The sequence below is a fragment of the Rhinoderma darwinii genome, chromosome 2 (assembly GCF_050947455.1).
Source record: "Rhinoderma darwinii isolate aRhiDar2 chromosome 2, aRhiDar2.hap1, whole genome shotgun sequence".
Classification (NCBI taxonomy): Eukaryota; Metazoa; Chordata; class Amphibia; order Anura; family Rhinodermatidae; genus Rhinoderma; species Rhinoderma darwinii.
In genome coordinates, this window is record NC_134688.1 from 6481855 (window position 1) to 6495679 (window position 13825).

Below are 13825 nucleotides of genomic sequence, written 5' to 3' on the forward strand. Positions count from 1 at the left end.
CCCGTCGTAGTAGCCCTATTCCTAGTGATGGGTTCCCTTTAAATACCCCACGATTCGGACGCACCTCGTATCGGAAGCCTTCTTTGGAGGAGATCGCCCACAGGATGGCGGAGGAGACGGTCGTGGCCAGCATGTAAACCTCCCGCACTTCGGCAGCGGAGCCGGACTTTTCCCAGCAGAAGAACATCCACCACCCGAGGAGGGCCGCCAGCTCGTTCCCGGTGAGCACCTTCCAGCAGCCCCTGAGAACGGAAGCGATCGCGGTCAGTCAAGGGTTAACACTTCGCTTCTCCACCCCAGATCACTATTTTGCGGTCTCGGAGCACTGGGGGGGGGGGGGGGGTCACTTATTTTGTTAACCCTCCCTTAGTGTGCGGTGATTACTGGGATGCGGCTTGTATTAATGAGATGAAGAGCTCCTCCCCTTCCGGTAAAGCGGTAGAATCACACATCCTCATCCGCCACCAGTGCTGGGACCGCATCGATCTGACATTTATGGATATGCCAATAATGTCTAAGGTGGGAATACCCCTTTAACACCCCCCCCCCCCCACTCTGCTCTATGCGAGTGACCAATCATGATGTAGATGACGGTACGGACCTCGGGATTGGTCACCCGTCTGCTGTGCGGTCTGGCGCCTCCCCCCTGATTACAATCATTACCATATTACGCTACGGGGATGAAATATTATAAATGTTCACCACTTACGAGTCTTGTAGTTCTGCCACGGCCAAGCGATCGCCATCCGGATCCGTAGCCAGCACCACCCGGGCGCCCTCCTTCTCTGCCAACCTGAGAGCCAGCTCCTAGGACGAGCGGAGCGCACAGCGTTACACCTTTATAGCAGCCTCCAGTCCTCTGTACATACAGCCGCACCAAGCTCCGACAGGGCTCAAAACCCAGCTTTTCCAGATTACTGAATGCAAATCTGTCTAGTTCTGCTGCAATGCAGGACCAGGCATTATTAAGTAGATCTGCCATTCAGGAGGTTAAGAAATCTGGGCTACTACATACAACACCATTACATCTGCCACAGGGTTGAGGTTCGGGGTTACCCAGATGTCTGAAAGTCAAAACTGTCTAGTTATTCAGCAAGACTTAACCAGGCATTACAAGTCAGATTTGCCATTCAGGAGGTTAAGAAAGCTGGGTTACTACCTACAAGTAGACCATTACAGCTGCCACAGAATGGGGGTCACCCAGCTTTTCCAGGCTAAATCTATCTAGTTATGCTACAAGAAAGATTCGGCATTAAAGAGGGATAGGAAAGCTGAGTGACAACCAATATGAACACCAAAAGGAGGTTTTACCCATCTTTTCCTGACTTCTGAATGGCAAATCTGTCTAGCTATGCTGCAATATTGGACCAGGCAGATTTGCTATTCAGGTTGAGTGAGAAAGCTGGGTTACCACATACAAGAACACCATTACAGATGCCACAGAAGGGGGGTGGGCGGGTCATTCAGCTTTTCCAGGCTCCTGAATGGCAAATGCATCTAGTTATGCTGCAAGGTAGATTAGTCATTTAGGGAGGATAGGAAAGCTGGGTGACAACCAACACGCACACCATAGGGAGTTCCACCCAGCTTTCCCAGACTCCAGAATGGCAAATCCGACTAGTTATGGTGCAGGGCATGCAGGAGATGTATCATTGCACTACTAAGTCGCATTTTCCATTCTGGTTCATAGGAAAGCTGGGTCACAACCCTGGGCGGGGTTTAATGGCAGCCATGGGTCCATGGGAGTATTTACCAGCACGCACTCGCCTTCCTCAGGGTTGGGACATCTCACAGTGGAAAAATTAGGGTCCGGGTCCTTCTGTTCGGGGACGGGAATCGGAGGGTTAAACCCAAAGACTCTGAAGGCCGACTGGACGTAATCGTGAGCGACTCCATGGAAGGACGTGTGGACGAACCGCAGCCGCGTCTTCTGGTTCAGCTCCCTGCAGATCACACACACAGATCACCCGCTGTAGGCTCCGCCTCTAACCACTCCCCAATCCTGACGCTATTTAAAGGGAAACCTCCCTTATTAATGATTCCTGCTCACGCCTCTAATGATAATGCTTTATGGCGGAGTACTGGAAAAATTACCGGATATATGGGTAGGTGGGCGGAGCTTGTCACTTCATTACCACAAATCGTGACAAGCCCCGCCCAGGATAGGAGGAGTCAGAATCTAGCTCCCCGTGCCGAATCATGGTCCTGAATTAAAGGACTGAATAAGGTTTATACATTTATAAGGATCTATTTATTGGCTGGGACAGGTCACGTGTCACGCGAGATACCTGTGGATGCAGACTGCCCGGAGGTCTTCCATGTAGCTTTCGCTGACTACTTGCAGGGGGTCCGTCATGCGCGGGCTTGTGTCAACTAGATTCACGTTCCAGGAGTCCGGCCAGGGCACCGGGTACTGCTCCACGCATTTCAGGATCTCCTTGTCATGGGGTGCGGTGATCTGAGCGCCATTCTCCCAGTACACCTGAAAAGAACATGAGACCTTATACTCCAATCACATCCAAAGCTGCATTCACTATCCTGCTGCTTTCCTATTATTCCTGACCTCCCATGTCATGCCTGCCCCTGGATGTCTATATATAATGCAAAACTGGCTGCGCTGCATTGTGGGAGATGCAGCGTTGACATCAGTAGCCTGTGTGTATGTAGAAAAAAATATAGCTCAGATAAATGTATTATGGGATCTCATCTAAATAGAGTCGTGTCAGTGCCGTACTGATGGCTTCCTGTAGAACTGTAAATGCAGCTCTAGATGTGACTGGAGTAGGACATCAAATCAGTAAAAATATTTACAAAATTAATGTGGAGTCTTCATAATGTTGAGAAACTTTGCAAAGATCTTTTCTTATTTTGTACCGAATTATATCACGTCTTATGCTCCAGTCACATCCAAAGCTGATATTGTTTGCCACAAGAAACCCGTATGCACTGTGCGAAAGAAATAAAATAACTGAATACAGCTCTGCGTGTGACTGGAGAAGAAGACAGGACTGTGAATACAGCTTTGGATGGGACTGTAGTAGAAGCCATTACATAATTAAATACAACTCTGCATGTGAATGGAGTAGAACACATCACATAATTAAATACAGCTCTGGTTGTGACTGGAGTAAAAGATAACTGAAGATAGCTCTGGATGTGTCTGGAGTAAAAGACATCACATAATTAAATACAGCTCTGGATGTGACTGGAGTAAAAGACATCACATCATTAAATACAGCTCTGGATGTGACTGGAGTAAAAGACATCACATAATTAAATACAGCTCTGGATGTGAGTGGAGTAGAAGACATAGCATAACTGAATACAGCTCTAGTTGTGATTGGAGCATACAAGACACTACAGCTGTGCGTTACCGCAGTCCAGAGGCCCTCACCTTGTAGCCATTGTCTTCCTTGCGGTTGTGAGACGCTGTGATCATCACCCCGGCCACTGCTTTCAGCTTCTGGACAGCGTACGGCTGTGGGGGAGGGGAACAGACGATTACTAACACTGACACAGTGAAACGCATGTGGCACAGAGCTGAGAGGCAAGCCTATGAGACAGGGAGATAAGAGGCGAAAATTCGTTCTGGCGCCGCTTATCTCGGGAATACAATAGGTTTATCTCGCCCGATGACAGACTTTGGGGGACAGTCTAGTTGCTACCATAGAAATAAACCTCATGTGTGACTGAGGGGAGCGGGACCTCGGAGGCCATTATGGACCTCGTAGAGGTAATAGTACAATCTGATAATCCGGAATCCATTGGAATGTCAAAGTGCTGGATTATCAGATATGCCGGACCATCCCCCGCCGATCGCTATCATGTACACAGAGGGGACAGCAGTGTAAAACCGGTCGTAATCTGCCGGTACCGGACTATCAGATAAACATCTGTTAATCTGGCATGGGAATATTTGTGAGCCCATCACTACTGGATTACCAATATATATAGTCTAGTGAATATGGATTCCCACTGCTGCGTAATCGACATCGTCGCCTCCCCCCAAAGTCGGCACTTACCACGAATGGCGTGGGCACGTATCTGGAGAAGAGGTATACCCGCACGCCACGGCTGAGGAGCACCGTCGCTGTCAGTTTAGCAAGTCTGAAACATAGCAAATCACCACAGGGGTAAATCCTCCTAAAGATGCAGGGTGTGGAGGATTATGCCGATTCTGTCCTCTAACAGCCGATCCGAGAAAGTAAAGCTGCTGTGTAAAGCATAGGGGAAAGAGAGAGCAACAGCCTAAACCGCTGATGAGACAGGAGGTGAATTACCAAGTACCTCAAACTCCAAAACACAATGCAGCTGGAGTCACTGATCAGTTTTTCCCTAATGGAGAAGTGTTTCAGTGTAAAGCAAGGTGGATGAGACAGGAAATGTATTACAGGCTAACTTTTAGAGAATCCAATGAAGCTGGAGTCTGAGGGAAAGCCTTAATCAGGCCTATATAATCTACGGCGATGATCTGTGTGATCGCACTACAGCAGATGTGGAGTAAGGAGAACGTCAGACTAGAAGAAGGAATTGCAGTAATAAATAACAATGTCTAAAAACACATTCCAGTTTGGTAGCGGCAGGAACAGGCACGAGTATCGCGGCTCCGACCAATACTTTTTTCTTATCCTACAGTATATTGAATTATACTCCAGTCACAACCAGAGCTGCATTGATACAGATGCTATTTGTGGCCTCAGCTCAGCTATGATCTATAAATTATCCCATATCATATAACTGCATAGCTCGTGGTGTAAACTCTACATCTCCTAGTAACAGAATGTAGACCGCAGCTCTGGGTGTGTGAGATGCAGCAATTACAATACTATCGGGAGGGGTTTAGATAAGGCTGATGCTTGCCACAGTGCATTATGGGTGGTGTTATATATACACACAATACAACCTGTACAGAAGATTGATGCTGGGCGGCCTCCTGCGGACAGAATCCAAGCAACAGTGCTGTGGTGTGCCCAGTGTTTACCAGGCTGAGCAGCTGAGTGTGGGTGGGACTGCAATGATTGACATATGAGTTTATATTGAGGTGACGTTTCCATGACATGTCCTCTGCGGATACTTGGTGAGCTGTGATGTCATACGTGTAGCGGGCTGTGTATAATGGGCTCTCACCTCTGGCTGCTGCAGTTGCTGCTGGCTTGTTCCCGTGTGTCGTATCCCACCACAACGCCCCGGCTCTTCAGGTGAGGGAAGCTCCTCTTCAGATATTGGAACATTCCCTGAATAAAACACCACACAGAACAGGTCAACTACCAACAGCTATGGGGGATGACGGGCACCATACCAGAACCATACCAGGGTGGAAGGAAGATGGGGACCATACCAGGGCGGCAGGTTGATGGGCACCATACCAGGGCGGCAGGTTGATGGGCACCATACCAGGGCGGCAGGTTGATGGGCACCATACCAGGGCGGCAGGTTGATGGGCACCATACCAGGGCGGCAGGAAGATGGGCACCATACCAGGGCGGCAGGAAGATGGGCACCATACCAGGGAGGCAGGAGGATGGGCACCATACCAGGAGGACAGGCACCATACCAGGGCAGCAGGAGGTTGGGCACCTTACCAGGACAGCAGGTATCATACAAAGGCAGCAGGATGATGGGCACCTTACCAGGACGGCAGGTATCATACCAGGACGGGAGGTACCGTACCAGGACAGCAGGAGGATGGGATCCATACCTGGGTGCCAGGACGACGGTCCCCCCTGGCACATTATGCAAAACACCTTCCTGATCCGGTTATCAAGACCTCTGCTTGCTTTCAGTCAACCATTATTGTTTTTTTCCAGTGGACAAAAATCTGTTCTGGTCATGTGATGGACACACTGGGGCACGGCTCGTTACAATTCGGGTCAGTTCACACGTTGCATAAATACTGCGGAATTTCAGCTGCGAACCGCTTAAAAAAAAACTTAACAATTGCGATTTGTTGCGGGTTTTACCTCCACATTGAATTCAATGTGGAAAACCGCAACAAATAAACAGCGTTTACGTAAATACAAATGACGCGCTGCGGAATAAAAACTCTGCCCCGCAGGTCAACGTCGGAGCGTTTTTTCCGCTCAGTATTTGCGCAGCGCGTGGAGGAGGCTTGTTCCATCCACTTTGCTGCCTCTGTATTAATTCCGCAGTATTTACGCAACGTGTGAACTGACCCGAATTGTAACCGTGTTGTACCCGTAGACTAGACAGGCACAAAAAGGGACAGAATACAGACCAAAAGAGGGGGACCCTGACCCCAAACGTGTTGCGACCCCCGGATGAAGCAGGTGGCGATGTTTGGGATGGGGGTCCCCCCTTTTGGTCTGTATTCTGTCCCTTTTTGTGCCGGTCTTGTCTGATTGTCACCACGCGGCTGCTGCGCTTCTCTTTATAGGAGGTCTTCCGTATTTACGTGTGGGGATCGCTGCCTCGTGGGTTTGTCGTTCCACTTTATATTCTGTATTTTATCTTCTATCTAATAAAGTCGTCGTACTTTGCATTGTACCGGTCACCCCTCCTGTATTTCGGGATAGGAAAATTCGAATTTAGGTAACGGCCGAACGGTTCTTGGTGCCAATTCTGCCCTATAAATGCCCAAAGACCTGAGAGGCCACAACCAGCAGTCCCTGGAACGAGGGTTGCCACGATACCGCAACTTGGACTTCAATAGCGATACTTTGTGTAATATTGTGATTCTCGATACCAAAATGATACTTTGACAATAAAAAAAAAAAAAAAAAAAGTTCTTCCATTTTCTGATGTGAGGCGCGAGGTGCGATGATGATGAATTTTGAACCTCCGTATGTACACACACACACACACACACACACACACACACACTCAGCTGTTACCTCCGTATGTCCTAACAGGAAACATGGTCACACAGTCCTGGGGACCTTCAATGGACCCAGAAATGTCTGCCCATATATGGTATGTCCCTCGATCGTGTCACAGGGGTCCCCCTTCTCATTTACCCCTTGAATGTTGGGCTCAGCTTTGATCGCAGCATTCAAGGGAATAACGGTGGAGATGAGAGGTTTCTCTGATGTCCGCGGTTAGAGCGGGGCTGCGGCTGTGTAATACATTACCCCGCTCCTGACAAGTGTGCGCGCGGTCAGAATTAGGTGATGCGGCCGGCACTGCACCAATGAGCGGCGGCGCTGGCACTGAAGACAGAACATGGGGTGCTTTGCAGTGCGCGCACCGTATTCTCGGTCTTCAGGGCCGGCGCAGGCATTTATTAGTGCAGCGCCGGCTACATCACATCCCGCTACTGACTGAATTCACGTGTTACAGCCCCGCGACCGCACAGCTTAGCATCGAACTGCATGAATTAACGGTATTGAACGGTTTGAGGGCGCACGGCATAGAAATAGTATCAATAATTAACCCAACCTGGAGGTGCAGAGGCGAGAAAGTGTCTGGTTGCAGGAAATCATCAGCAGTGGAGGGAGACGAGGAGATCGATCTTCTCCTGCACTGTGATCGCTGCGGCCCCTATGATGGCGCGTCCCAATGTCATAACTGGGGGTTCCTGTGTAAGGATAAGTCCTCTTCTTGTTGCAGCGCCCCCTGGAGGATTTGCGTTCCCTACTGATAGATATGGATGTCACTGGAAAGTAAAGCCGGCCGCACACGAGGTCGTTGTTAGTCAAATGCTTGTTTGGCCAACAGCTAATTCACCCGACTATCATAAATGGGCTCGCCTGTGCATGGTGAGGGGGGGGGGGGGGACAAGCTGCTGCCAGACCCCACAGTCCTCTCCGGACCCCGCTGCCCCTCCAAACTCCATTGTCCCCTGCAGACCCCACTGCCCACTCCAGACCCCTCCAAACCCTGCTGCCACCACCACACCCCTCCAAACCCTGCTGCCACCACCACACCCCTCCAAACCCTGCTGCCATCACCACACCCCTCCAAACCCTGCTGCCATCACCACACCCCTCCAAACCCTGCTGCCATCACCACACCCCTCCAAACCCTGCTGCCATCACCACACCCCTCCAAACCCTGCTGCCATCACCACACCCCTCCAAACCCTGCTGCCATCACCACACCCCTCCAAACCCTGCTGCCATCACCACACCCCTCCAAACCCTGCTGCCATCACCACACCCCTCCAAACCCTGCTGCCATCACCACACCCCTCCAAACCCTGCTGCCATCACCACACCCCTCCAAACCCTGCTGCCATCACCACACCCCTCCAAACCCCGCTGCCATCACCACACCCCTCCAAACCCCGCTGCCATCACCACACCCCTCCAAACCCTGCTGCCATCACCACACCCCATTGTCCCCTGCAGACCCCAGTCCCCTCCAAACCCCGCTGCCCCCTCCAGACCCCTCTAAACCTCGCTGCCGCCACTAGTCCCCATTGTCCCCTCCAAACACTAGTCCTCTCCGCACCCAACTGCCCCCTCCAAAACCCGCTGCCGCCACCAGACCCCATTGTCCCCTTCAAATCCCACAGTCCCCTCCAAACCCGCTGCTCCCTCACAATGTCCCCCTCCAGACCCCATCTCTTTCCCGACGTAAATCTACAGATTAGCCATGCAAAAGGTTTTACACGGTTTCTCCCAGGTTAGCCATTTAGTGGCGCAGCTCTCTCCATTCGGATCTATAGGAGTAATGGAAACAGCCGAGCCTGCGGACCCCTCTCTATACATTCTCTGTCTGGATGCGGCACCCACCTGACCAGGTGACCCCCCCCCCCCCCCATATGTCCCAGAGCGGAGCTGGGTATAGATATATAGATATCTGGTGTGACTCCACAATGTAAGGCCCTGTTCACACCTGCATTCGTTATTGCTCCTTCAGAGAAGAACATGGGGATAACCGGAAGCGCCGCCTCCGTCGCACCCCGGACACCACTGGCGGCCGACGGAACCCATCGACTTGAATACGTTTTGTCAGGTTGTCTGTGGCTTTACCAGGAATAATAACGTAGCGCTGCGCGCCGGAGAATCTTGTAAGGTCAAGTGCTAAATATAAGCGTCTGGTCCGTGCAGGGATCGGGGAAGACTATACAGGATCTCAGGCTGCAGGCCCCGGCTCGCACTGCTCCACTTCAATCACAACTACACGAGTCAGCTCTGCACAACACAGGACGCCAGCGTGGACACGTGACCTCACACACAGTGTATACAGCTCTCGCAGCAACCAGAGCGTAGAGTCTCACACACAGTGTATACAGCTCTCGCAGCAACCAGAGCGTAGAGTCTCACACACAGTGTATACAGCTCTCGCAGCAACCAGAGCGTAGAGTCTCACACACAGTGTATACAGCTCTCGCAGCAACCAGAGCGTAGAGTCTCACACACAGTGTATACAGCTCTCGCAGCAACCAGAGCGTAGAGTCTCACACACAGTGTATACAGCTCTCGCAGCAACCAGAGCGTAGAGTCTCACACACAGTGTATACAGCTCTCGCAACAACCAGAGCGTAGTCTCACACACAGTGTATACAGCTCTCGCAGCAACCAGAGCGTAGAGCCGAAGTACTGCCGCAGCTGAACCTGCACCTCTCCAGCTGGTGTGAAACTACAACTCCCAGCATGTTCAAAGCAACAGGATAAGTTGTGTTACATAAAAACACTAAGGGAATGGAGACCATTTTTAAGATCGGTTTGCTTTCAGTGAATGGAAACAGTCATTGTTTACATTCACAGATTGAATACCCATCCTGCTCCAATGCTTCTCACAGCTGAGGGTTAGTTACATTGTATCGTGAGCAAAACACAGCAGCACAAAGCCCTGTTCACATGGAGTTTTTTGCAGGCGGAAAAATCTACCGGCAGAACACCTGCCGCGTTCTCCGACGCGTTTTTCCTGGCGTTTTTCAGCCTCGGCCATTTCTCTGTCTCCCATTGATGTCAATGGGAGGTCAGAGAAGGAAACGTCTGAAGAAAGGGCAAAATGCTTCTACTTCCCACTAGCGTTTTTTTCCGCTCGCGGGGAAAAAGTGCTTCCACCTCCCATTGAAATCAATGGGAGGCGATTTCGGCCATTTTTTCGGTTTCCGCGCCAAAAATCTCAGTGTGAACTAGACCTTAATCTGTCTCCAGTCCTGATAGTTTGTTACAATGTATCTGTGCAGGTAAAACGGATCAGTCTGGAGTCCAGGCTGTTTACTCACAGAGGATTGTCTAGACTGGATACATTGTTACAAACCCCCAGCTGTGAGAAGTAATTTCCCACAGTCCTCATCTCCTGTGAACCCTCAATATTTTAAAGAAGTATTTCAGCAATAAACGTTATTCCTTGTAAACGAAGTTCTATAATTTTCCAGTATATTTTCTGTATCATTTCCAGACCTCTGCTTGCTGTCATTCACTAGGAACCTTTATTGCTTCCTTTGGGGCACAGCTCTGATAACTGACACTAACGAGCTGCTGTGCGTCCATCACATGACCAGGACAGATTCATATCCACTGAAAGGAAGCAATGAAGGTTCTTAGTGTTTGACAGCAAGCAGAGGTCTAGAAAACGGTGAGGAATTCATAAAGAAAGTATATTGGAAACTAGTACAACTTTTATTTGCTGAAACTGGAATATTCCTTTAACTCGCGGATGATGAGGGCTGCCATACAGTGCGGAGAGTGTTTGTCACCCAGCTTTCCACATATCCTGAAAGGCATAGAAATCGATATTGTCATACAGAGTCACAACCCTCCACCTCTGCTTCATCTCTCTGCAGTTCTGACATATCTATTCATGAACCAGGAGGCTCAGGATGAACAGAGCTTTAGTGTCTTTCCAGATAGCGAATTAACCCTGTGATCACCATCAATAACGATGCTACTTCTGGAGCTGGGATCGATATGGGTTCCTGGAGGGGGGACATCAGATTTATTACAGGGGTTACCCCAAAGACAGGGCAACGGAGCGAAGACAACAACGTGCAGCCGCGACACCAAGACAAAGCAGGCACGGCCCAGCCCCCACCACCCACAGCCTGCCAATATACACAGGGTGACCAGGTCCTTCTCGCAGCCACTTACTGACGAATGCACGGAGCTGGGCCGTCCCTGGCAGAACCTAAACTGTACCTGCAGAGGATGACACCGGCCAGCAGGGGGCATCACGCAATAGCCGACTGCACCCCCATTCTCTAGATCACATATAGTGCAGCACAGGCAGCAGTGGAGAATGCACCTATCTTCCTGACCACCAGCAGAGGGCGCAGTAGGACAGTAAAGGGAATAGGGGCAATGTATTGTGAGGGCACCATGAGGCGTCTGCCATCCTCCAGCACACTGATAATCTCTGGGCGATGCCAAGGTGTCTGCAGGTTGTGTACTTGATTGCTCTGAGACCTGGGTAAGATGTGCCCGGGCCTGCCATGCCCGGATCTGAAGAGGGGCACGACTAGGGACTGTGGATAATGATCTCTCATGGGTCCCAGACGCGGCACAGGGATCGTCTTACGCCACGGATCATCTCACGGTTTAGACTTCTATTAGACTTCCATGTATTGTAGTCATCCTCTATCTGCACTGAGCTCCGCTCATCCAGAGCTGCCTGCTTCATGAATAAGACGGACACACACAGACAGCGAAGCTTCAAACCTGAGCGCAAAGTCCATCTCCACATATATAAATCTACATCGCGGGTTGTAGATTATTTTGCCAATGTGTCTTAAAACCTGCGCTCTGCCCTCCATACATTCAGGTGTTTTCACCCAGTGCCACGTTCACGGAGCTGGAAGCGATCACTGACCACATCCATCTCCGGCAAGGAAAAGAAAGTGGCACCTTACTGATGGGGGAGAATAGACACAACCCGGGGGAGCCCGCCAGGGTAACGATCCGATGTGTATGGGGGTGTCCTGACTCTCCACCGACAGCGGAAAATCAAGGGAAAGAAGGATCAGAAATGTCAGATCGCAAAAGGTCACGTCCCTTGTTCTCACGAAAGATAAAACACTGCCAGTGGTTATTTAATGTGTATGGTCACGATGAGAGGACCCACACACGTAGCGGATACGGTATTAATACACATATACATGGTACAAAAAAAAACACAGTACAATCACTGTGTACATGCCTCACATATCCTGAATTATACTCCAGAGCTGCACTCACTATTCTGCTGGGGGAGTCACTGTGTACATACATGACATTACTTATCCTGTACTGATCCTGAGTTACATCCTGTATTATACTCCAGAGCTGCACTCACTATTCTGCTGGTGGAGTCACTGTGTACATACATTACATTACTTATCCTGTACTGATCCTGAGTTACATCCTGTATTATACTCCAGAGCTGCACTCACTATTCTGCTGGTGGAGTCGCTGTGTACATACATTACATTACTTATCCTGTACTGATCCTGAGTTACATCCTGTATTATACTCCAGAGCTGCACTCACTATTCTGCTGGTGGAGTCACAGTGTACATACATTACATTACTTATCCTGTACTGATCCTGAGTTACATCCTGTATTATACTCCAGAGCTGCACTCACTATTCTGCTGGTGGAGTCACTGTGTACATACATTACATTACTTATCCTGTACTGATCCTGAGTTACATCCTGTATTATACTCCAGAGCTGCACTCACTATTCTGCTGGTGGAGTCACTGTGTACATACATTACTTATCCTGTACTGATCCTGAGTTACATCCTGTATTATACTCCAGAGCTGCACTCACTATTCTGCTGGTGGAGTCACAGTGTACATACATTACATTACTTATCCTGTACTGATCCTGAGTTACATCCTGTATTATACTCCAGAGCTGCACTCACTATTCTGCTGGTGGAGTCACTGTGTACATACATTACATTACTTATCCTGTACTGATCCTGAGTTACATCCTGTATTATACTCCAGAGCTGCACTCACTATTCTGCTGGTGGAGTCACTGTGTACATACATTACATTACTTATCATGTACTGATCCTGAGTTACATCCTGTATTATACTCCAGAGCTGCACTCACTATTCTGCTGGGGGAGTCACTGTGTACATACATTACTTATCCTGTACTGATCCTGAGTTACATCCTGTATTATACTCCAGAGCTGCACTCACTATTCTGCTGGTGGAGTCACTGTGTACGTACATTACATTACTTATCCTGTTCTGATCCTCAGTTATATCCTGTATTATACTCCAGAGCTGCACTCACTATTCTGCTGGTGGAGTCACTGTGTACATACATTACATTACTTATCCTGTACTGATCCTGAGTTACATCCTGTATTATACTCCAGAGCTGTACTCACTATTCTGCTGGTGGAGTCACTGTGTACATACATTACATTACTTATCCTGTACTGATCCGGAGTTATATCCTGTATTATACTCCAGAGCTGCACTCACTATTCTGCTGGTGGAGTCACTGTGTACATACATTAAATTACTTATCCTGTTGTGATCCTGAGTTATATCCTGTATTATACTCCAGAGCTGCACTCACTATTCTGCTGGTGGAGTCACTGTGTACATACATTACATTACTTATCCTGTACTGATCCTGAGTTACATCCTGTATTATACTCCAGAGCTGCACTCACTATTCTGCTGGTGGAGTCACTGTGTACATACATTAAATTACTTATCCTGTTGTGATCCTGAGTTATATCCTGTATTATACTCCAGAGCTGCACTCACTATTCTGCTGGTGGAGTCACTGTGTACATACATTACATTACTTATCCTGTACTGATCCTGAGTTACATCCTGTATTATACTCCAGAGCTGCACTCACTATTCTGCTGGTGGAGTCACTGTGTACATACATTACATTACTTATCATGTACTGATCCTGAGTTACATCCTGTATTATACTCCAGAGCTGCACTCACTAT

The 13825-nt window shown here is 49.2% G+C and overlaps 1 protein-coding gene across 1 annotated transcript in view; it reads right to left on the reverse strand.

The window, feature by feature from the left end:
• The window catches only part of PGM2L1 (phosphoglucomutase 2 like 1), a 46700-nt gene that overhangs the window by 18092 nt on the left and 14783 nt on the right, over positions 1-13825 (reverse strand). Inside the window, exons 3-9 of the mRNA XM_075851304.1 lie at positions 5128-5234; positions 4023-4107; positions 3395-3478; positions 2289-2482; positions 1754-1943; positions 710-807; positions 65-242 (exon numbers count right to left, since the gene is read on the reverse strand). Of these exons, the coding sequence (XP_075707419.1) occupies positions 65-242; positions 710-807; positions 1754-1943; positions 2289-2482; positions 3395-3478; positions 4023-4107; positions 5128-5234 (936 nt within the window). The remainder of the gene's footprint in view (positions 1-64; positions 243-709; positions 808-1753; positions 1944-2288; positions 2483-3394; positions 3479-4022; positions 4108-5127; positions 5235-13825) is intronic.